The 24,467-nt window shown below is 52.8% G+C and overlaps 1 protein-coding gene across 2 annotated transcripts in view; it reads right to left on the minus strand.

Annotated features, from left to right (window-relative positions):
- Positions 1 to 24,467, minus strand: part of THOC2 (THO complex subunit 2) — a 1,568,999-nt gene that overhangs the window by 382,760 nt on the left and 1,161,772 nt on the right. The window contains exon 30 of one of the 2 annotated variants that reach the window (XM_085608126.1): positions 5,697 to 5,799. In XM_085608126.1, the coding sequence (XP_085464252.1) occupies positions 5,697 to 5,799 (103 nt within the window). Of the gene's footprint in view, positions 1 to 5,696; positions 5,803 to 24,467 lie in introns of both variants that reach the window. The other variant, XM_085608125.1, reaches the window with a different exon arrangement.

Raw genomic sequence — 24,467 nt, forward strand, 5'->3', positions numbered from 1 at the left:
TGGTGCTTCGCCTGACGCCTGGGAGTTTGCCCTTTTACGTGCAGAGGATACCACTAGAGAATCTAGCGGCGCTGGCCCTTTAATGTAGGAGGGATCGGTGGGGGCAGCTTTGTATTTTTTCTCGATGCGCGGGTTAATGACCCTGGCCCTAACTGGGTCCTTAAAAACTTCTGGCGCATGCTTTACCACTCCTTTGAGCATAGGCAATATGGAGGTGGACCTATGTGTGGTGTCGAATGTGTCGAGGAGGAAATCTTCCTCCACGGGGTCGGTATGCAAGTCTACCCCGTGATAGTGTGCCGCCCTTTGCAGTAAATGGTTGAACCCCAATGAGTCTTCCGGTGGAGATGGTCTGGAGGGGTAAAGATCGTCTTTTTGACGTTGGGGATATCAGGGATATTGTAATCGTCCCATGGGTCTGGGGATCCTGTAGGGGTGGGGTCCCCTGTGGGTAGGTCCTGGGGCACATCCCCTATGTCATCATATGGGTCCCCGTGATCATCATCGTGTGGAGAAGGGGTCGGTAAACGATGAGGTTGGGGTGGAGAAGGCGCGGGGGTGGAGGTGGGGAAGGTGGAAGAGGTGGGGAAGGTATTCTGAACGGAGAGGTAGCAGAGTCCTTCCTCTTTGGAGGTGGAGGTGGAGCAGGCTTCTCCAAATGTCTTTTTGGTAGAGTGTGTCAAATGTAGCCACGTAGCCAACCAAGAGTTGATCATCCACCCGGAACTGTTGTGTGTGCTTCAGATAGAACGAGAGCGGATGTTTTGGGTCCAGACGGTGGAGCCTCTCTTCCTCTTTCAAACGATGTGGAGGCGGAAAGAAGGTGGGCAAAGTGATGGTCTGCCCGATGTGGAAGGGCGTGACAACCTTTGGCAAGAAAGGAGGACGGGTCCTTAAAACCACCTTGTCCGGATAAACAGAGGAAAGGAGGTTTGGAAGAAAGAGCCTGGAGCTCACTCACTCTTCTGGCAGAGGTGATAGCTACCAGGAAAGCCGTCTTGAGAGTGTGAAGACGTAAAGGACAGGTATGAAGAGGCTCGAAGGGAGCGGCCATCAGATATGTCAAGACATGGTTTATGTCCATTTGAGGCATTATGAACGGCACGGGAGGAAACGTGTGCGTAATGCCTTTTAGGAAACGGTTAACAACCGGGGACTTAAAAAGAGAAGGCTGTTCTGGAAGCCGTAGAAATGCTGAGATGGCTGAAAGATAACCTTTGATAGTACCCAGAGCAGAGCCCTGCTGGGCCAAAGAAAGAAGGAACAGAAGGACTACGGGAAGAGGGGCAGAAAGGGGATCCACAGCCTTAGCTGCGCACCATGCCACAAACTTGTTCCACCTGCAGGCGTATACTGTTTTAGTGGACGCCTGGCTGCTAGAATGACATCACAGACTTCAGGAGGAAGAACGAAAGCTGTCAATTGTTGCCACTCAATCTCCACGCATGGAGGTGGAGGCTGGACAGGTTTGGGTGGAGGACCGTCCCCTGCTGCTGCGACAGAAGATCCTCCCAAAGAGGCAGTCGGATCGGGAGATCGATCGCCATGTTGAGTAGCTCGGGATACCAGTATCTTCATGCCCAATCCGGAGCCACCAGGATGACTTCCACCTGGTTGCGCCGAATATTCTTCAGCACTCTGGGCAGAAGTGATACAGGCGGAAAGGCGTACAAAAGACCGCAACTCCACTTGCAACAAAAATAGTCGCCGAGCAAGCGCCGCCATGGAAATTTCAACGAACTGATGACCTTGCGCGTTCTCTTCGGTGGCGAATAGATCTAACCAAGGCTCTCCCCACTGCAGAAAGAAACCTTGCACCACGTCCGAGTGCAGACGCCATTCGTGATCCATCAAGCACTGGCTGCTGAATTCGTCCGCCTTGGCATTCAGAAAACCTGCCAGGTGTTGAACCACCAAGGTAATGCCTTTATGTTCCAGCCATGTCCAGAGGCGCAAAACCCCGCCCTGCTAGTTGCAATACCACATGGCGGTGGTGTTGTCCGTGAACACCTGCACAACACTTCCCCGGACAAAGGAAATTAATGCGTTCAGTGCAAGCCAGATCGCCCGAAGCTCCAACAGATTGATATGGAGCCGGGACTCCGCCAGAGACCAGAGACCTCTGATCTCCGCCTCTGCCAAGTGGCCACCCTATCCCAGGGGGGATGCATCCGTCACCACTGTGTGCTCCGGTTGGGGAAGGGAGAGGGATCTGCCATTGACCCAATCGCGATTCGTGAGCCACCACTGCAATTGTTGTGCAGTGCCCTCCGAGATCTGGACCTAATCTGACAGGTTGCCCTGATGCTGTGCCCACTGGAACTTCAGGTCCCATTGCAGAACCCGCATACACCACCAGGCATGTAGCACTAGCAGGATGCAGGAAGCCATGAGGCACAGGAGCCAGAGGGTCATCCCGACTGAAACCCGGGATAGAGGCTCAAAGATCAGAATCATAGCCTGAATATCCCGGACTCGCTGCTCGGGAGGATAAACCCAAAACAGCGTTGAATCCAGAACCGCTCCGATGAAGAGGAGCGTCTTAGAGGGACTCAGGTTCGACTTCGGCAGGTTGATGGAGACCCCAAGCAAATCCACGAGGTTGGCCGTAGTCTGAAGGTGGTTGACGACTGCCTGGGGCGAGCCCGCCTTCAGCAACCAGTCGTCGAGGTTAAGGGAAGACCGACACCCATGACCTGCGCAGGTGAGCTGCGACCACCGCCATCCCTTTCGTGAACACCCGAGGGGCGAGGTAAGGCCGAAGGGGAGCACGGCAAACTGAAAATGCTCTTGGCCTACAGTGAACTGCAGGTAACGCCGGTGGGCCGCCAGGACGGGGATGTGAAAATATGCGTCCTTTAAGTCCAACACTACCATCCAGTCTCCAGGGTCGAGGGCAGCCAAGACCTGAGCCAAAGTCAACATCTTGAACTTTTCCTTCCGGAGGAAGCGATTGACGTTCCTGAGGTCCAAGATGGGGCGCAAACCCCTCTTTTCCTTCTTGGGGACCAGAAAGGAGTGGGAAAAACAACCACGTCCTACTACTGGCCCAAGAACGCAGGAAGGTTTAGAGGTAGAAGCAGCGGGGCGGAGGTGGACTGACCCCCACGCTGATTCCCAGACCCACCCCTGCAGAAACCGTGGCCGCGCTGAGGCTGGGTCTGCACAGGCTTGCTGAAGGACCGTGCCTGGGCACCCCTTCCGTGGCCACAAAAGGAACGAAAACCAGGAGTAGCTGGGCTTTTCGTGTAAAGACCTAAGGACTTGGTTGTGGCCCGAGACTCCTTAAAACGCTCCAGCACACTGTCGGCTTTATCGCCAAACAGGCGAGTGCCATCAAAGGGCATATCCATGAGGGAGCCTTGGACATATGGCGTGAACCCGGTAGATCTCAACCAGGCGTGGGTACGAAGCGCCACAGTCGTAGCAATTGCTCTACCTAGTGAGTCTGCGGTGTCCAAACCACACCGAATGGTGAACTGAGCCGCATCTTTACCCTCTGCAACAGCTTGGGACAGCACAGCTTGGGCCTCTTCCGGTCACTGAGGCAACACCTGTGCAACTGTCTCCCACACCGCGTGGGAATAGTGACCCAGGTGGCAGGCGGTGTTCAACCGCTTGCCGAACTGCTCCAACTTCTTAGAGTCCTTATCCGGTGGAGCCGTGGGAAAGGCACTCTGGGACGTCGAAGCTTGGATGACCAGGCTCTCGGGCGTAGGATGAGTGGTCAGAAAGGCAGGGTCACCTGGCGCTGGGCGATGACACCTGGTGACGTTGTTATCCACAGGGGCCCCTGTGGCTGGCCGCGACCAAGTGCCCAGTAAGACGTCAGTGAGGGAGTCATTAAATGGCAGCAGGACCTCAGACGACATGGACGCCGTCTGGAGCACCTCAGTGAGGAGATTTGTTTTTAGGGCCACCGTAGGGAGATCAAGGGGGAGGACCTCAGCTGCCCGACGGAGCACCACCATGTAAGAACTGCTCTACTCCATGGTAGGCGGAGGAGAGGCAAACCCCGGGTCAAAGGAGAGATCAAGGCAGTCAGCCTCTTCTAAATCGTCCGCCCAGTCCTGCTCAGAGTCACACTGACGAGCAAGATGGTCCTCAGACCCCTCCTAGTCATCCTCCACCTTCGCCGTATGCGAGACAGACTTCGGCGGCAGGGCCGGGACCGGGGAAGGAACAAACGGCGCCGGGAACGGCGCCGGACGGGGCCAAACCGGCGCCGTGTCCCAATGTGGATCCCAGGTAGGGACAAAATTGTCCTGGAACCTGGGCTGGGGTGGAACGAATGGCACCCACTGCGGCGCCAGAGGCGGAGCCGAGGGTGGCACACTGGGGCCGGAGCTGGCAGCGTGGGACCTCGTGGCGCCAGGGCCGGAGCCAGCGGCGAAGAACACTGCCGACGGCCCGACAGGATCCCGACACGGGACCGCGGGACCCAAGGGCACGCCGGCGGGAGCCCGAGGCCTAAACAGGCGGTCCATGGTAGCAAGAAATTCTTGCACCTCTGCAGGAGTTGCCGACGTACCCCGATAAGGTGGGTAGGACGCGGGACTGCCGGGTTCCAAAGGAGCCGCAGGGGCAGAACCCATGTACCCCTTGTCCGCATCCTGGGACCGACGGGGGGACGTTCGAGAGCGACAACGCTTCTTCGACCTTTTTGGGTTGTCTCTTACCCGAATCCCTGGGCGAAGACTTGGAGCCCGAGAAGGGATGATGGTGGCTCCGCGAGCATTCTCTGGAGCGGCCCCTGGACCGTGAACGGCGCTGGGACAAGTGCTAGACCTCAAGCAGCTTCCGGCGTCGCTCCCTCAAAGCCCTCGGGGCCATGGCAAGACAGTCCATAAAGGACCTGGAGTCGTGGTCGCTCTCCAGGCAGTAGAGATAGATGTCGTGGGGGTCTGCCACCGACATATTGCGACGGCAGGCTCCACCAGACTTAAACCCAGGCATCCCTACGTGCATCAGAATAGACTCAAACGAGACAAAAAAATCTCAAAAAGATAGTCAAAAAGTGACTAAGGTACGTGCTCTAACCGGATCTGCGTTTACTGGCGTGGAAAAAGAATTAACTGACGTCAGCGCGCATGGGTGGCGCCTAAGTAGTCTCCGTGACGTAATCTCGGCGCATACGACGCCAGCGACGGTTGCGGAGCCGCACAACGCCACCTACTGACGCGCAGAGGTGCGGCTAGCAAAAACTTTCCGGATCCAGTCTTACGCCTGGGGATATTCTAAGGTAAGTATTCCAACACTAACGTGTTTCTTTCAGATTTGATGGATATACCATGTGTATGCAGCCCTATGGTGCTACACGACAGCTGCCCTGAGGAAGTCTTTTCAGATGAAACACGTGTTGGCTGTGCTGATTCCATCCCAAACAATTACATCTTGTAGATAAATAGCAACATACATGGAGTGTGAAGATTTTCTGTTTGATGTTAAAGCTCAACAACTATTACACTGTCAGACACAAATGCATTATATCAATGCTAAAAATAAATAGGTTTCTCTTTCTTTTTGAATAACAAATGACTATCTTATTTCAAATGTTTGTGTGCTCCAGATCTTAGTGAATCGTTTTATATTGCTTGCTCTGTTTGCCAAGGTTGAGCACAGTAAGCCATTTGTATTCTATCAACTATAGCATATGTGTGCTGTTTAATTGGAAACCAAGGAGAAAAATACCTCACCTGTTTGAAGTGCTGCTTCCATTGCTAGAGCTTATTTTTGGAGTGACACCGGCAGCTTTGGTCATCATTTTCATAGCATTTGGGGTTTTTTCCTTTATTTTATCTGCTAAAACACAAAGCAATCTCTTTAGAACAATATTTTGGAAAGATTATACTAGCAATATACAATTTGGTATACAAAAAAGAGATGCACAAAAAACGAATGACCGATATAATTTATGTTACTGCATTATTTGCTAGAAAAGGTTATAAGAATGTTTACAGTTCTTTAAGAAAAAAGTAAATGTATTTCAATTACAACTGCTGTCACACATCAACTTAAAAACATTTGTGTAGGAGAGTAAGATCTGCTTCTTATAGTTGCCCCCACTTTTTCCTGATGTTTCACTGTTTTCTGACTTCAGTCTGGCTGGGGCCCTGCTAACCAGGACCCCAGCCTACTAGCTCCCCTCTAAATGGATTACCAGTACTTTAGGTACACTCAAGATTGGATTCTGGGGTACCTTTATAAGTCCCAAGTATATGTTCTACTATGTACCCAGGGCATGGGTACCCCAGAGGCCTACCAGGGGCTGAAGCATGTATTATTCCACCCCTGGGAAGCCATTTAAAATTACACCACAGGACTGCCACAGCAGCCTGGGTAAGGTGGTGCATGTACCCCTTACTGAGATATAGGTTCACTATATCTCTCTACATCACTGCACCTATAAACCCATCAGTCACCCCTATGGCAGGCCTTATCAATCCTGAAGGCAGGGTGCTAAGTTTTATGTGAGAGGGTGCCCATGCATGAGCAGAACCTCTCTGCAGCCTTCGGAACCTTTATTCTGGGGTTGTTTGTGATACAGCCAAACCATATACTCTCAAGTGCATTATAACTAAACGGTAAATGCTAACTTTGGGATGGATGCACAGAAACATGTCGTGTTCGGTGTCAAACACCTTGGAATCATACCCCCACACCAGTAACTGGTGTGGGAGTATGATCCCAACCTTCTAGAGGGAGAGATAAGACAGCACCGGTATACCCGGTACCAGCTAACAGAGCACTGGCATCACAAAATGGATGCTGCCAGCCACACACACAAGTCTGCCCTCCTGCTGCTGGTCGAACCTTCGGCAGGGGAGGCCTGGACAATAGGTTTCCTGTCACAGGGAGGTGTCACCACCTCCTAGACAGGCTTTAGTGTATTGGGGCTGGGTGGGTGCACTCCAAGAGTGCTTTGAAGTATGCACTCGGGGAACATTTGGTGTCCCTGTGCATAGTCCAACTCAAACCGGTTGCAGGGGCTCTCAGCCCCTGCTCTGACACGAAACTGGACAAAGGAAATGGGTGTAGCCAAACCTCTTTCCCGACCCTACCAAAGGTGGGTCCCCAGAGTATGTCCAACCCCTTCCTTGGGTATAAAGAAGGAAGCCCTGACTACAGAACTTTAGATTACACCTGGACGAAACTCTGATGCTGAATCCTGGAACTTCGACGATCTACACTGAACTAGATGCTGTGAGATAGTGCCATCTTTCTTGCATGGTATGCCCCCACTTTTTGCTGAATTGCTGAATGTACCTGAGTGTGCCCTGGACTCCTGCCAATCAGGTGCCCAGGGCCTATGTTCCTTCCCTAAAACCTAAAACCCAAATTGGCAAACCCTGGCCACGTCAGCCCCTGGTAAATGGTACCCTAGGTACCCAGGGCCTTGTGACCAGGGAAGGCCTCTAAGGGCTGCAGCACTTACTGTGCCACCCCTTAGAGGCCCTGTACCCTAACGAACAAGTTACTTACCTTCGGTAACGATATATCTGTAAGAAACATTAGTTAGTTAGATTCCTCACCTTAGAATATTCCCAGGCGTCAGGCTGGATCCGGAACGATTTTTCGTCAGCAATACCCTTGCGCGTCGCTAGGCGTCGTCTGCGGCTCCGCGTCCGGAGAACTTAGACGCCACCCTCGCGCGCTGACGTCAGTTCTTGTACATAGCTTTCCGTGCCAGGAACGCAGAGCCATGCAAGAGACCGACACTGGTGCCAAGAATCTAGGGCCCTGAAAGGGATGACCTCAACCCTAGATATCGGTTAGCAGAACGGGGAGGATGGGTTGGGCAGTGAGGAATCTAACTAATGTTTCTTACAGATATATCGTTACCGAAGGTAAGTAACTTGTTCATCTGAAAGAAACACAATAGTTATATTCCTCACCTTAGAATAGATACCCCAGCAATACCAAACCCAGCGGTGGGTCTGCGAACCAAGATCACACCAGAAAGTCCTGGAGAACAGAACGGCCAAAGAAGCCGTTGTAGGAAGGTGGATATCTGACATTTGCCTAGTGTCTAGCTGGTTTTTCGACTTAGTTGGCCTGAGATCCTGCCATTCAGGGTCTCAGGCTGTCTGCTCTCTCTTTAAAATGGACTCCATGTACCCTAGGTACATAACCAGTTGGTAAGGATCACCTTATTGGACCCTGTACAGTGTACCCTAGGTACCCAGGGCATAGGTGTACCCTAGACCTCCCAGGGGCTGCAGCATGTATTATGCCACCTCTGGTCTGGCCTTCCAATCAGACAACTGGCTGATCACTCAGCTGGGGCAAGGTCGTGTAATCACCCCTTGCTTAGATATAGTATGCCTATATCTACCCTTATATATAGACACATGTGTACCTATCAGTCACTCCTATGGCAGGCCTTAACAATCCTGGAGGCAGAGAGCTTGGTAACATGTGAGATGGTGCTCCAGCATGAGCTGAGCCTGTCTGCAGCTTTCGGAACCATGTCCTTATAGCTGTTCTATGATATAGCCTACCATATACTCTTAAAGTGCCTTATAATCTTAAACGGTTATGGTAACTATGGTTTGGCTTTATCAAAACATGTCGTGTAAGGTGTCTAACACTTTGGAATAATACCCCCATACCATTTCTGGTGATGAGGATATTATTCCCCCCTTCTAGGGGGAGAGACATGTTAAAATCCTACTTTGCTGTTTAACTCTAACCAAAGCCTCAGCATCACAAAATGGATGCTGCTGCCACAGACACGAGTCTGACCTCCTGCTGCTGGGAGTAATCCCGGCAAGGGAGGGTTGGACAATAGGTTTCCTGCTTGGGGAGGTGCTAGCACCTCCCCAGACAGACTTTAGTGTATTGGGGCAGGGAGGGCTGAAAGGAATGAGACATGCCTGGGGCACACAAGGTGTCCCATGCATAGTCCAGTTCAAACCGGTGCTGGGGCACTCCAGCCCCAGTCCTGGTGCGAAACTGGACAAAGGGAAGGGGGTGTAACCACCCCCCTCCCAGGTCCCACCCATAAGGCGTGACCTAGCAGGCAACCCAGCCCCCCAGATTAGTATAAGAGTGGTAGCTGGGCCTCAAGACTTTAGATTATCCTGAACCTGCAAACTTGAACAGAAACTCTGGACCTTCGACATTCGACGAAAGAAGAAGACTGAAGAATCTCCCTTGTGGCCAAGGAGTGGCTACCCTGTGCAAACAGGCACCATCAAGAGACTACCCTTTGCTTTGCTGAAGTTCTACGAGGGACCGACTGCAGAGCCCGACCAGAGCCTTGACTTGCAGACTACTCCGACCCTGATCCACATCCACAGCCGAGCTGAGATCCGTGGAGGCGACGAGAGACGTGGGTCCGGCTACCTGGGAAAAGTGGCGAGTATCTTCCAGCGCAGCTTCGAAGGTACCCTCGAAGTTGTGCACCGGGGATTGAGAAGCCCCAACCCCAAGCACCATCTGCACCGAAGATCAGCCCCCCACACTCCACGAGTCCTGCGTGGGGCCCTTCTGCATTTTCCTGCTTGCCGCGTCTGTCCGGTTGCTTGCCCGTTGGCTAGCGGCCTTTGTGACGAGACACTTTGAAATCTTCGCCGCTGGTTTGGCTCCTCCAGACTGGCTCCCGCTTCTTGGCAAAAGAGAAGCACCCCAGACCTTCCTGGTCTGCACCAGAAGCAAGTCCTCCGTTCTTCGTGGGTTCCGCTTGCCAAGGCTTGGTGAGTCCTAGTTCCACTTCGACGCTGCCGACAGCAAGAGCCTTCGTGGGACAGCTCGCCTCCTGGTCCTGGTCGTCCTCGACGTCTCCTGGCACCCGTGGCTGCAGCGACAAGCTTCACCCTTCACCTGCATTCTTCACGACATCGCCTGGTTCCTTCCTGGTTCCACGTGGTCACTGGCTAGTGACCATGACTCTGTCCCTTCTGCATGCAGGTATCCTCTCTTCTTGATCCCAGCCTTGGGATCCACCGGACACTCTTCACTGACTGCCTGTCAGCAACTTTCCTTCAGGCATCCATAGAAGTCCACGACGAAACCCGACGCAAGTTCACACCTATGCACCCGCAGCCTGTGGGCTAGGTAACTTGGGTACTTCGGTGCTCCTAGGGTCTAGTTTCCGAGTCTCGACTCTCTAGCTGCTTCAGAAGTGTCCTTAAACTGTTAAATTCTAACTGCTAGTAATTCTATCGACTTTTACGCATTACGCGTGAGTGTTTCCACTCTGCACCTGAATCCCGTGGGCCTCCCACTTCCTAACTGTTGCTAGTGTAGTGTAGCCCCAGCGATTCCCTAGGCCTAGGCCTATCCTATTTCCGTGACAGTGGTCCTTATACCACTTCTTTAGTATATGGTTAGCGTGGCCCCTAGGGCCTAACTGTATTACTTACCTGTGTGACTTAATGTATGCTTGAATAAGACTGTTGTACTTACCTCGAATCTCATAGAGTGCTGAGGGTTTGACTAGAATGAATACACTTTATTTTAAATATATATCTGTTGTGGTGTCCTTTCATTTGGTATTCAAGGGGTTACAAATGGTATATTAGCTGGCTTCACATGCCATTCAGAGTTTAGCCTAAGACTGCTCTTGTCCATGCTACCACTAGGATAGCTGGTCTATAAGGTTGACTTTACAACCAATCACCATAAGGGTTGTTTGGACTGATATAAGGTGTACACTAGAACTAGTGACATCATACATCAGGCCAACTTCTCACAGCCGTCTCTCCGGACTTGGCTGTCCAGGCAATAATGTTTGGCAGACGTGTGCAGCGAGGCCCACGTTGTTGCCTGACAAATGTCCTGCAAGGGGACTCCCTGGCCCATGGCAGTGGTCGCCGCTGTGGCCCAAGTGGAATGGGCCCTCAGCCCTACAGGAGGTTCCCTTTTAGCTAAAGAATAACAGGCCTTGATACACAAAACGACCCACCGAGAGATGGTTCGCTTGTGCACCGCCCGCCCCTTCTTAGCGCCCACATAGCCAATGAAGAGTTGGTCGTCCACCCGGAACTGTTTGAGGCGGTCCAGATAGAAGGACAGCACCCATTTTGAGTCCAGACGGTGGAGCCTCTATTCCTCTTTCGAGGGATGCGGAGGCAGAAAGAAGGTGGGCAGTGTAACAGACTGGACGATGTGGAAGGCAGTTACCACCTTAGGGAGAAAGGAAGGACGAGTCCTAAGAACAACTTTGTCCGGATGGACAGAAAGGAAAGGAGGCTTAGAAGAGAGAGCCGGGAACTCACTCACCTTTCTAGCAGAGCTGATGGCAACCAGGAAAGCATTCTTAAGATACAGACGACGTAGGGGACAATTCTAAAGTGGCTCAAAGGGAGAGCACATCAGATAGGTCAAGACTAGATTTAAATCCCACTGAGGCATTACGAAAGGGACAGGAGGAAACATGTGAGTAATGCCCTTAAAGAATCGAGAAACAACAGGGGATTTAAAAAGAGAAGGCTGATCAGGAAGCCGTAAGAAGGCAGAAATAGCTTAAAGATATCCCTTGAGGGTGCCCAGAGCGGAGCCCTGCTGGGCCAGGGAAAGAAGGAAGAGGAGAACCTCAGAAAGAGGGGCGGGAAGGGGATCCACAGCCTTTGCTGTGCACCATGCCACAAATTTGTTCCACCTGCAGGCGTATACCGATTTTGTGGAGAGACGCCTGGCTGCCAGAATAATATTACAGACTTCAGGAGGCAAGTCAAATGGCATCAACTGCTGCCGCTCAATCTCCACACATGGAGGTGGAGGCTGGATAGGTTCGGGTGGAGGACCGTACCCTGCTGCTGCGACAGAAGGCCCTCCTGAAGAGGCAGTTGAATCGGGGGATCGATCGATGGACTGAGTAGCTCGGGATACCAGTATCTTCGTGCCCAATCCGGAGCAACAAGGATGACTTGGGCCCGGCTGCGCCCGATCTTCTTCAGCACTCTGGGCAGAAGTGGTATGGGCGGAAAGGCGTACAATACACCGCAACTCGCGACGAAAAGCGTCTCCGAACGAGTGCCTCCTTGGAAATTCCAACGCGCAGAACTGCTGACATTGCACATTCTCTTCGGTGGTAAATAGATCTAACCAAGGCTCTCCCCCACTGCCGAAAGAAGCCTTGCGCCACGTCCGAGTTCAGACGCCATTCGTGATCCATCGTCGGTGGCTGAGTTTGTCCACCCTGGCGTTTAGAGAGCCCGCCAGGTGTTGAACCACCAGGGTGATGCCCTGATGTTCCAGCCATGTCCAGAGGCGCAGAGCCTCCTGACAAAGGGTCCACGGCCCCACCCCGCCCTGTTTGTTGCAATACCACATGGCGGTGTTGTTGTCTGTGAACACCTGCACTACACTTCCCCGATAAGGGGAAAGGAATGCCTTCAGTGCAAGCTGGATCTCCCGCAGCTCCAATAGGTTGATATGGATCCGGGACTACGCCGGAGACCAGAGGCCTCTGATCTCCGCCTCTCCCATGTGGCCCCCCCATACCAGGAGGGACACATCCATCACCACTACGTGCTCCGGTTGGGGTAGGGATCTGCCACTGACCCAATCGCAGACCGTGAGCAACCACTGCAACTGTCTTGCAGTGCCCTCTGAGATCAGGACATGGTCGGACAGGTTGCCCCGATGCTGGGCCCACTGGAACTTCAGGTCCCACTGCAGAGCCCGCATCCGCCACCTGGCGTGATGTCCTAGCAGGATGCAGGAGGCCATCAGACCCAGCAGCCGCAGCACCAACCTGACCGAAACTAGGGACAAAGGCTGAAAGATCGGAATCAGAGCTTGAATATCCCGAACCCGCTATTCCAGAGGATAGACCCGGAACTGCGCCGAGTCCAGAACCGCTCCAATAAAAAGGAGCGTCTGGGAGGGACTCAGATGAGACTTCGGCACGTTGATGGAGAACCCCAACAAATGCAGGAGGTCGGCCGTAGTCTGGAGGTGGGAGATGACTGCCTGGGGCGAGCCCTCCTTCAACAGCCAGTTCTCGAGATAGGGGAAGACTGGAACCCCCAATCTGCGCAGGTGAGCTGCGACCACCGCCATCACTTTCGTGAACACCCGAGGGGCACTGGTGAGGCCGAAGGGGAGAACGGTAAACTGAAAGTGCTCGTGGCCTACTGTGAACCACAGGTAACGCCGGTGGGCCCGCAGGACGGGGATGTGGAAATAAGCGTCCTGCAAGTCCAACGCTACCATCCAGTCTCCAGGGTCTAGGGCAGCCAGAACCTGAGCTAGGGTGAGCATCTTGAACTTCTCCTTCCGGAGGAAGGCGTTGACGCTCCTGAGGTCCAAGATAGGGCGTAGGCTCCCTTTGCCCTTCTTGGGAACCAGAAAGTAGTGGTAATAACAACCACGACCTACTTCTGGGCCAGGAACGCATTCGATAGCCCCCTTGGCCAAGAGGGCCGTAACTTCCTCCTGCACAAGTCGCAAGTAATCCCCCGAAATTCGGTGGTACTGTGGTGGCATGGCTGGAGGGGTCAATATAGGTCAGAGGCTCCCCCCTATTACATTTACATTGGTAATATATCCCAGAAATTAAATGGCTGGAGGGGTCGCCTCGAAGGGGAGGGAGAAGCCCCTTCGGCGATTTGCAGCACCCACCTGTCCGATGTGATGGTACGTCAGTGGAGCAGGTGATGACGAACTCTGCCTCCCACGGGCGTGGAATGGGCCTGAATGCTTGGACTAGGAGGGCTTTGTGAGAAAGTGGCTCTGTATATACTGTTCCTTAATAGGTACAGGGTGTACAGAGTCCACAGTCCCCAGAGGCTTGGCAGAGGCTAAAGTTAGATATAACCTTACTCTTTAAAGTGGTAGATTGGTCGAGCAGTAAGGCAGTATCAGAGGATAGTGTAAAGCATTTGTTGTACACACTCAGTCAGCAAATGGTCTCACACACTCAATAACTGAACTCTAGGCCAATGGTTTATATATAAAAAATATATGCTTGTTTTATTTTAGAACCAACAATTGGATTTAAAATATACTTTCTCAGAATGAGATGCTTTATATAAATACTTTTGCAATATGCAATTGACTTTTGTAAACAGTTACAAGTGGTTGCAATAGGCAACTCTATTTTAACCACAACAATGCATTGAGCTCAATAGAAATTTCAAGTTATTTGCAACAGATTACTTTTAGGATTACTTTTGAGTTCCAGGACTGGATCCTAGATTCAGTCCTGGGTCAGTACTTAGAATCAAGTGATGAAAGTCGACTTAATTACTGTGATGATTTTTAGACAATATTTTGCTATTTTAAAAGTTGACACTTAGAAAATATTTCAAAGAAAACAGTCAATGATTCCCTATGGAAGAAAATTCAAGTTGCAGGTACAGTATGTTCTCGTTACTTTTGTAATCCAGTACTGGGTGCCTAGACTCAGTACTGGGACCTTTATCCAAAACAGGTAAGTAATTACGTTTTCAGATATTATACAATTTTTAAAGAATATTTAAAAATTGCAGAAATTGACACTTAAAAGAAATTTCACAGAAAAACAGTCAATGATTTCCTATGGGAGAAAATTGGGTTACTGGTAAGTACAGTTTTAAGTATTTTTCAGAGTCAGTGCTGGGCGCCAAGATCCAGCACTGGGAGCTCACCTAAGAGCAGGTGAGTATTTTCGTTTTCGTTACTTGGCTGATTTTTGGTGAATATTTTAAGATTTTAAAAGTCCACACTTAGAAGAAATTTCAGGAAAAAGCCAGTCAATGTTACCCTATGAAGAAAATAGTGTTATCGGTTTAAAGGTAAGTACTCGACTGGCAGAGTTGAGGTTCTTGGCATAGACTCAGGGGTCCCCCAGGGTCAGGTAGGTACAGTTGGTTCACCCTCAGCAACTCTAGGGCGGCCGGGTGCAGAGAGAGTTAGGCCCAATGTTATCCTATGAGGGATAGGGGGGCCTTGGTTGGTGGCTGCTGACTAGCAAGCCACGCGGCTGTGGGAGCTGGGCTCCTGGTCACTTACTCAGGGCAAGCGGGGAAGTAGGTAGGTGTAGAGGTTGCACTGCCAGGGCCACTCGGGCGGCTGGGTGCAGGGTGCTTTTGAGCGTTCGGGCGCTCAATTTATTTCAATGGGAAATCTCCGGTTTAGAAAAAGACTGCAAGCTCGGGGACGAGGATTCTTCAGGTGCCACCACCACTTCGAGAGGTAAGTTGGGTAGTTGGAGGATAGGTAGGTACCCCGGGATTGGGCACAGGGGGCCGCGGGGTGCCGCGTGCAGGGGTGCCTTTTGGTGTCGGGAAATCTTACCCTCTGTTGATCGCGGTAGGGGGGGCACCTTGTTCTGAGGCTGCAGGCTTCTTCAGGAGTGTCGTGGGAGGTCCTTGGGTGCCAGACTCGGGGTCACAGTCGCCGTGGGGTCGTCCTCTTGGTCTTTGTTCACTCCGGCACTTGCCAGGCTTGGCTGGTGCAGAGTGTGCTGGGTTCGCGGTTCCGGGCTGCTGCCAGGGATTAGAGGTAGGTTTTGAGTAGAGCCTCTACTCATGGGAGTCCCAGGGGCTTAGAGCCAAAAGGTAGCCAGGTCCTCCTGGGTTTGTGAGGTTGCTGGCCACAAGAGATGCCGGGTTGGAGCAGGAGCAAGTTCGAGGGTCGACAGGCCGGTAGGGCTGGGGCCAAAGCAGTTGGTGTCTTCCTCTTCTTAGCAGCTGCAGAGCAGGTCTTCTTTCTTCTTGCTCTTCTTTGTATTTTGGAATCTGGAATCTGGGGAAGGAAGGTTCAGGGTGCCCCTAAATACTAAATTTAGGGGCGTTACAGGTAGGTGAAGGGCAGGGACCAATGGGTCCCTGTCCTGGGGTGGGTACACCCCCTATCCTGCCTCTCTCATGTGGGAGGGGGGCAGTAGCCTAGTCCCTGATAGGGTAGGGCTTCCCATCTTCAAGATGGCGAGATCCCGGAGATGTGCTTCACCTCGTCTCTCCTAACTGAGGGGTGGGGTTGGCAGGCTGGCACAACCCTGTCCTTATTTGGGGTTTCCGGCCAAAGCTTCCCGCCAGAGGGGGGGGTTGCGTGGCCTGGGGAAGCTCACCGAGGCGGCATGCCTTTGAAGCTCCCCCCTGCCCATCCTGGGGGAGGAGATTTAGCACCTCGCCCAGGATGTGCATTGTTGCAGGCCCAAGAGAGCAGGGGCTCTACCACCCAGTGGTCCAGCAACATGTCTGCTGTGTGGCAGCCTAGGCAGCCTCAGAGCAGATGTAGATTGTAGGTTAGGTTTAAGGGGGCATCTCTAAGATGCCCTCTGGGGTGCTTGGTACATTAAATCCCACACTGGCATCAGTGTGGGTTTAATGTGCTGAGAAGTTTGATACCAAACTTCCCAGTCTTCAGTGTTGCCATTATGGTGCTGTGGAGTTCGTGTTTGACGAGCTCTCAGCACCATGTACTCTTAAATGGCAGCACTGCACTTACAGTGCTCAGGAATGGACCTGGGTACTGTATGGGCATAGGGCTCCTGCTCCTGTGCCCACACCATTGGCATAAGGCACCCAGGGGGGTGGGTGATGCATGCCATGGCAGTGTAGGTTATGGGCATGGCACACAGGGATGTGTGCCATGTCGACTTTGTTTTGTCGTGCACCCAGACACCCAGCCTGCAAAGGCAGTGTGTGTGTGTAAGGGTACAGGGCCCCTAAGGTTGGTACAATGAGTGCTGCAGCCCTTAGGGGCCTTCCCTGGTCACCATTTACTAGGGGCTGACATGTGGCCAGGGTTTGCCAATTTGGGTTTTGTGTGTTTTAGGGAAGGAACATAGGCCCTGGGCACCTGATTGGCAGGGGTCTAGGGCACACTCAGTCAAAGTACATTCTACAATTCAGCAAAAAGTGGGGGCATACCATGCAAGAAAGATGGCACTTTCTAACACAACACCGGGGCGGCACCGGAGGGGTCGTAAGGTCGACCGGTGTCGACTGGGATTCAGGCATGGATCCCGCGGGGGCCTGCGGTGTCTGGACCGGAGACGGCGCCGGAGCCGCCGGCTTGCTAGGTCTCCCAGTCGAGCCCGCGGGGCCCGAAGGCGCGCCGGCAGGCGTCGATGGCGGAGCCAGGCTCCTCATGGCCACGAGGAAGGCACTGATCTCCGCCGGAGTCGCGTCAGACCCAGGGACCGGAGGGAATGGGGTAGGACGGGGGAGGTGCCACCCGATCCCTCAGCCGAGTCGTGCAACCGGCGAGGGGAGTCAGAAGAGCGATGTCGCCTCTTCGACTTCTTGCTGTGCTTCGACTTACCAGAGTGCGAAGACTTCGACCCCGACTGCCGGATTTCGAGCAGATTGCGGGACCGCTCCCGCCTAGCCTTCGAGGTCAAGGCCCGGCAGTCGAGGCACGACTCGGCATCGTGGTCGACCCCAAGGCAATAGAGACACCGGCGGTGGTGATACGTGACCGACATCAGTTGGTGACAGGCGTCACAAGGTTTGAATCCAGGCATCCCTACCGGCACCAGCGTCGAGGTCGACTGGAAATAGAACCAAAAGAGTTCAAAAAGTTTAGAAAAAAAGTGACTAAAAAGGTATGCTCTTCCTGGATCGGAGCTTACTGGCGCGGAAAAAATAAGAACTGACATCAGCGCGCGAGGGCGGTGTATAAGTACTCCGACGACGTCATTCCGGCGACGGACGCGGAGCCGCAGACGACGCGCAAGGGTATTGCTGACGAAAAATCTTTCCGGATCCAGCCTGACGCCTGGGGATATTCTAAGGTGAGGAATCTAACGAACGTGTTTCTTTCAGATACAAACACACTGCCCTTGCAGGCTGAGTGTCTGGGTACAAGACAAAACAAAGAGTCAACATAGAACACATCCCTGTGTGCCATGCCCACCACCTACACTGCCCTGGCATGCATTAGCCACCCCTCTAGCTGGGTGCCCTATGCCAGTGGTGTGGGCACAGGAGCATGAGCCCTGTGCCCGTACAGTACCCAGGTCCATTCCTGGGCACTGTAAGTGCAGTGCTACCATTTAAGAGTATATGGTGCTGGGAGCTCGTCAAACACGAACTCCACAGCACCATGATGGCAACACTGATGTCTGAGAAGTTTGGTATCAAACTTCTCAGGACATTAAACCCGCACTGATGCCAGTGTGGGGTTTAATGTACAAAGCACTACAGAGGGCATCTTAGAGAAGCCCCCTGAAACCTAACCTACAATCCACGTCTTGTCTGAGAGGCTGCCACACAGCAGACATGTTGCTGGACCCCTGGGTGGAGAGCCCCTGCTTTCCTGGGCATGCAACAATGCACATCCTGGGCGAGGTGCTAGGTCTCCTCCCCCAGGATAAGCAGGGGGAAGCTTCAAAGGCATGCCGCCTTTGTGAGCTTCTCCAGGCCACTTGCTGTACTCAGCAACTGGCCCCCACCGGTTCTGACCCCCACTCTGGCGGGAAGACTGTCCGGAAACTCCAAGTAAGGACAGGGGATGTGCCAGCCCTGCCAACCCCACCCCTCAGGTGGGGGAGGCGAGGTGAAGAACAAGTTACTAACCTTCGGTAACGATGTATCTGTAAGAAACATTAGTTAGTTAGATTCCTCACCTTAGAATATCCCCAGGCGTCAGACTGGATCCGGAAGATTTTTCGTCAGCAATACCCCTTGCGCGTCGCTAGGCGTCGTCTGCGGCTCCGCGTCCGTCGTCGGCGTCGTGCGCCGGGATGACGTCGTCGGAGTACTTAGACGCCGCCCTCGCGCGCTGACGTCAGTTCTTGTACATAGCCTTCCGCGCCAGGAACGCAGAGCCATGCAAAGACCGACACTGGTGCCAAAAATAAAATCTAGGGGCCTGAAAGGACAACCTTAACCCTAGATGTCAGTTCGCAGAACGGGGAGGATGGGTGGGTCGGTGAGGAATCTAACTAACTAATGTTTCTTACAGATACATCGTTACCGAAGGTTAGTAACTTGTTCATCTGAAAGAAACACGTTAGTTAGATTCCTCACCTTAGAATAGATACCCAAGCAATACCATCCCCGGTGGTGGGTCTGCGAACCAAGATCACACCAGAAAGTCCTGGAGGACAGAACGGCCAAAGAAGCCATCCCTCCGGACTTGGCTGTCAAGGCAATAATGCCTGGCAAACGTGTGTAGCGAAGCCCACGTTGCCGCCTGACAGATGTCCTGCAAAGGGACACCCCGTCCCAAAGCAGTAGTAGCCGCTGTGGCCCGAGTAGAATGGGCGCGCAGCCCAACAGGAGGGTCCTTTTTAGCCAAGGAATAGCAGATTTTTATACACAAAACGACCCACCGAGAGATGGTTCGCTTGTGCACAGCCTTCCCCTTCTTAGCGCCCACGTACCCAACAAAAAGCTGGTCGTCCACCCGGAACTGTTTGGTGCGGTCCAGATAAAAGGAGAGCGCACGTTTTGGGTCCAGACGGTGGAGCCTCTCTTCCTCTTTGGAAGGATGCGGAGGCGGAAAGAAGGTGGGCAAGGTGACAGACTGCCCAAGGTGAAATGGAGTCACCACTTTAGGAAGAAAGGAGGGACGAGGCCGAAGGACAACCTTGTCCGGATGAACAGATAGAAAAGGAGGCTTTGAAGATAAAGCCTGGAGCTCACTCACCCGTCTAGCCGAGGTGATGGCTACCAGAAAAGCAGTCTTTAGAGTTAGAAGACGAAGAGGGCAATTGTGAAGAGGCTCGAAGGGAGCGCACATCAGGAATGTCAAAACCAGATTCAAGTCCCACTGAGGCATTACAAAAGGGACAGGAGGGAACGTGTGTGTAATGCCTTTGAGAAAGCGTGTAACCACAGGGGACTTGAAAAGAGAAGGCTGATCAGGAAGCCGCAAGAAGGCGGAGATGGCAGCAAGATAACCTTTCAGGGTGCCCAGGGCAGAGCCCTGCCGGGCCAGAGAAAGAAGGAAGAGGAGAACCTCAGAAAGAGGGGCGGAAAGGGGATCCACAGCCTTTGCTGTGCACCATGCCACAAATTTGTTCCACCGGCAGGCGTATACCGACTTTGTGGAGGGACGCCTGGCTGCCAGAATGATATCACAGACTTCAGGAGGCAAGTCAAATGGCATCAACTGCCGCCGCTCAATCTCCACGCATGGAGGTGGAGGCTGGACAGGTTCGGGTGGAGGACCGTCCCCTGCTGCTGCGACAGAAGATCCTCCCGAAGGGGCAGACGTATCGGGGGATCGGTCAACAGACTGAGTAGCTCGGGATACCAGTATCTTCGTGCTCAATCCGGAGCCACCAAGATGACTTGGGCCCGGTCGCGCCTGATCTTCTTCAGCACTCTGGGCAGAAGTGGTATAGGCGGAAAGGCGTACAACAGACCGCAACTCCACTCGTGACGAAAAGCGTCGCCGAGCGAGTGCCGCCTTGGAAATTCCAACGCGCAGAACTGCTGACATTGCGCGTTCTCTTCGGTGGCGAATAGATCTAACCAAGGCTCTCCCCACTGCTGAAAGAGGCCTTGCACCACTTCGGAGTTCAGACGCCATTCGTGATCCATCATGCACCGGCGGCTGAGTTCGTCTGCTCTGGCGTTCAGAGAGCCCGCCAGATGTTGAACCATCAGGGTGACGCCCTGGTGTTCCAGCCATGTCCAGAGGCGCAGAGCCTCCTGACAAAGGGTCCACGGCCCCACCCCGCCCTGTTTGTTGCAATACCACATGGCGGTGTTGTTGTCTGTGAACACCTGCACTACACTTCCCCGATAAGGGGAAAGGAATGCCTTCAGTGCAAGCTGGATCTCCCGCAGCTCCAATAGGTTGATATGGATCCGGGACTACGCCGGAGACCAGAGGCCTCTGATCTCCGCCTCTCCCATGTGGCCCCCCCATACCAGGAGGGACACATCCATCACCACTACGTGCTCCGGTTGGGGTAGGGATCTGCCACTGACCCAATCGCAGACCGTGAGCAACCACTGCAACTGTCTTGCAGTGCCCTCTGAGATCAGGACATGGTCGGACAGGTTGCCCCGATGCTGGGCCCACTGGAACTTCAGGTCCCACTGCAGAGCCCGCATCCGCCACCTGGCGTGATGTCCTAGCAGGATGCAGGAGGCCATCAGACCCAGCAGCCGCAGCACCAACCTGACCGAAACTAGGGACAAAGGCTGAAAGATCGGAATCAGAGCTTGAATATCCCGAACCCGCTATTCCAGAGGATAGACCCGGAACTGCGCCGAGTCCAGAACCGCTCCAATAAAAAGGAGCGTCTGGGAGGGACTCAGATGAGACTTCGGCACGTTGATGGAGAACCCCAACAAATGCAGGAGGTCGGCCGTAGTCTGGAGGTGGGAGATGACTGCCTGGGGCGAGCCCTCCTTCAACAGCCAGTTCTCGAGATAGGGGAAGACTGGAACCCCCAATCTGCGCAGGTGAGCTGCGACCACCGCCATCACTTTCGTGAACACCCGAGGAGCACTGGTGAGGCCGAAGGGGAGAACGGTAAACTGAAAGTGCTCGTGGCCTACTGTGAACCACAGGTAACGCCGGTGGGCCCGCAGGACGGGGATGTGGAAATAAGCGTCCTGCAAGTCCAACGCTACCATCCAGTCTCCAGGGTCTAGGGCAGCCAGAACCTGAGCTAGGGTGAGCATCTTGAACTTCTCCTTCCGGAGGAAGGCGTTGACGCTCCTGAGGTCCAAGATAGGGCGTAGGCTCCCTTTGCCCTTCTTGGGAACCAGAAAGTAGTGGTAATAACAACCACGACCTACTTCTGGGCCAGGAACGCATTCGATAGCCCCCTTGGCCAAGAGGGCCGTAACTTCCTCCTGCACAAGTCGCAAGTAATCCCCCGAAATTCGGTGGTACTGTGGTGGCATGGCTGGAGGGGTCAATATAGGTCAGAGGCTCCCCCCTATTACATTTACATTGGTAATATATCCCAGAAATTAAATGGCTGGAGGGGTCGCCTCGAAGGGGAGGGAGAAGCCCCTTCGGCGATTTGCAGCACCCACCTGTCCGATGTGATGGTACGTCAGTGGAGCAGGTGATGACGAACTCTGCCTCCCACGGGCGTGGAATGGGCCTGAATGCTTGGACTAGGAGGGCTTTGTGAGAAAGTGGCTCTGTATATACTGTTCCTTAATAGGTACAGGGTGTACAGAGTCCACAGTCCCCAGAGGCTTGGCAGAGGCTAAAGTTAGATATAACCTTACTCTTTAAAGTGGTAGATTGGTCGAGCAGTAAGGCAGTATCAGAGGATAGTGTAAAGCATTTGTTGTACACACTCAGTCAGCAAATGGTCTCACACACTCAATAACTGAACTCTAGGCCAATGGTTTATATATAAAAAATATATGCTTGTTTTATTTTAGAACCAACAATTGGATTTAAAATATACTTTCTCAGAATGAGATGCTTTATATAAATACTTTTGCAATATGCAATTGACTTTTGTAAACAGTTACAAGTGGTTGCAATAGGCAACTCTATTTTAACCACAACAATGCATTGAGCTCAATAGAAATTTCAAGTTATTTGCAACAGATTACTTTTAGGATTACTTTTGAGTTCCAGGACTGGATCCTAGATTCAGTCCTGGGTCAGTACTTAGAATCAAGTGATGAAAGTCGACTTAATTACTGTGATGATTTTTAGACAATATTTTGCTATTTTAAAAGTTGACACTTAGAAAATATTTCAAAGAAAACAGTCAATGATTCCCTATGGAAGAAAATTCAAGTTGCAGGTACAGTATGTTCTCGTTACTTTTGTAATCCAGTACTGGGTGCCTAGACTCAGTACTGGGACCTTTATCCAAAACAGGTAAGTAATTACGTTTTCAGATATTATACAATTTTTAAAGAATATTTAAAGATTGCAGAAATTGACACTTAAAAGAAATTTCACAGAAAAACAGTCAATGATTTCCTATGGGAGAAAATTGGGTTACTGGTAAGTACAGTTTTAAGTATTTTTCAGAGTCAGTGCTGGGCGCCAAGATCCAGCACTGGGAGCTCACCTAAGAGCAGGTGAGTATTTTCGTTTTCGTTACTTGGCTGATTTTTGGTGAATATTTTAAGATTTTAAAAGTCCACACTTAGAAGAAATTTCAGGAAAAAGCCAGTCAATGTTACCCTATGAAGAAAATAGTGTTATCGGTTTAAAGGTAAGTACTCGACTGGCAGAGTTGAGGTTCTTGGCATAGACTCAGGGGTCCCCCAGGGTCAGGTAGGTACAGTTGGTTCACCCTCAGCAACTCTAGGGCGGCCGGGTGCAGAGAGAGTTAGGCCCAATGTTATCCTATGAGGGATAGGGGGGCCTTGGTTGGTGGCTGCTGACTAGCAAGCCACGCGGCTGTGGGAGCTGGGCTCCTGGTCACTTACTCAGGGCAAGTGGGGAAGTAGGTAGGTGTAGAGGTTGCACTGCCAGGGCCACTCGGGCGGCTGGGTGCAGGGTGCTTTTGAGCGTTCGGGCGCTCAATTTATTTCAATGGGAAATCTCCGGTTTAGAAAAAGACTGCAAGCTCGGGGACGAGGATTCTTCAGGTGCCACCACCACTTCGAGAGGTAAGTTGGGTAGTTGGAGGATAGGTAGGTACCCCGGGATTGGGCACAGGGGGCCGCGGGGTGCCGCGTGCAGGGGTGCCTTTTGGTGTCGGGAAATCTTACCCTCTGTTGATCGCGGTAGGGGGGGCACCTTGTTCTGAGGCTGCAGGCTTCTTCAGGAGTGTCGTGGGAGGTCCTTGGGTGCCAGACTCGGGGTCACAGTCGCCGTGGGGTCGTCCTCTTGGTCTTTGTTCACTCCGGCACTTGCCAGGCTTGGCTGGTGCAGAGTGTGCTGGGTTCGCGGTTCCGGGCTGCTGCCAGGGATTAGAGGTAGGTTTTGAGTAGAGCCTCTACTCATGGGAGTCCCAGGGGCTTAGAGCCAAAAGGTAGCCAGGTCCTCCTGGGTTTGTGAGGTTGCTGGCCACAAGAGATGCCGGGTTGGAGCAGGAGCAAGTTCGAGGGTCGACAGGCCGGTAGGGCTGGGGCCAAAGCAGTTGGAGTCTTCCTCTTCTTAGCAGCTGCAGAGCAGGTCTTCTTTCTTCTTGCTCTTCTTTGTATTTTGGAATCTGGAATCTGGGGAAGGAAGGTTCAGGGTGCCCCTAAATACTAAATTTAGGGGCGTTACAGGTAGGTGAAGGGCAGGGACCAATGGGTCCCTGTCCTGGGGTGGGTACACCCCCTATCCTGCCTCTCTCATGTGGGAGGGGGGCAGTAGCCTAGTCCCTGATAGGGTAGGGCTTCCCATCTTCAAGATGGCGAGATCCCGGAGATGTGCTTCACCTCGTCTCTCCTAACTGAGGGGTGGGGTTGGCAGGCTGGCACAACCCTGTCCTTATTTGGGGTTTCCGGCCAAAGCTTCCCGCCAGAGGGGGGGGTTGCGTGGCCTGGGGAAGCTCACCGAGGCGGCATGCCTTTGAAGCTCCCCCCTGCCCATCCTGGGGGAGGAGATTTAGCACCTCGCCCAGGATGTGCATTGTTGCAGGCCCAAGAGAGCAGGGGCTCTACCACCCAGTGGTCCAGCAACATGTCTGCTGTGTGGCAGCCTAG

The sequence above is a fragment of the Triturus cristatus genome, chromosome 5_2, assembly GCF_964204655.1.
Source record: "Triturus cristatus chromosome 5_2, aTriCri1.1, whole genome shotgun sequence".
Classification (NCBI taxonomy): Eukaryota; Metazoa; Chordata; class Amphibia; order Caudata; family Salamandridae; genus Triturus; species Triturus cristatus.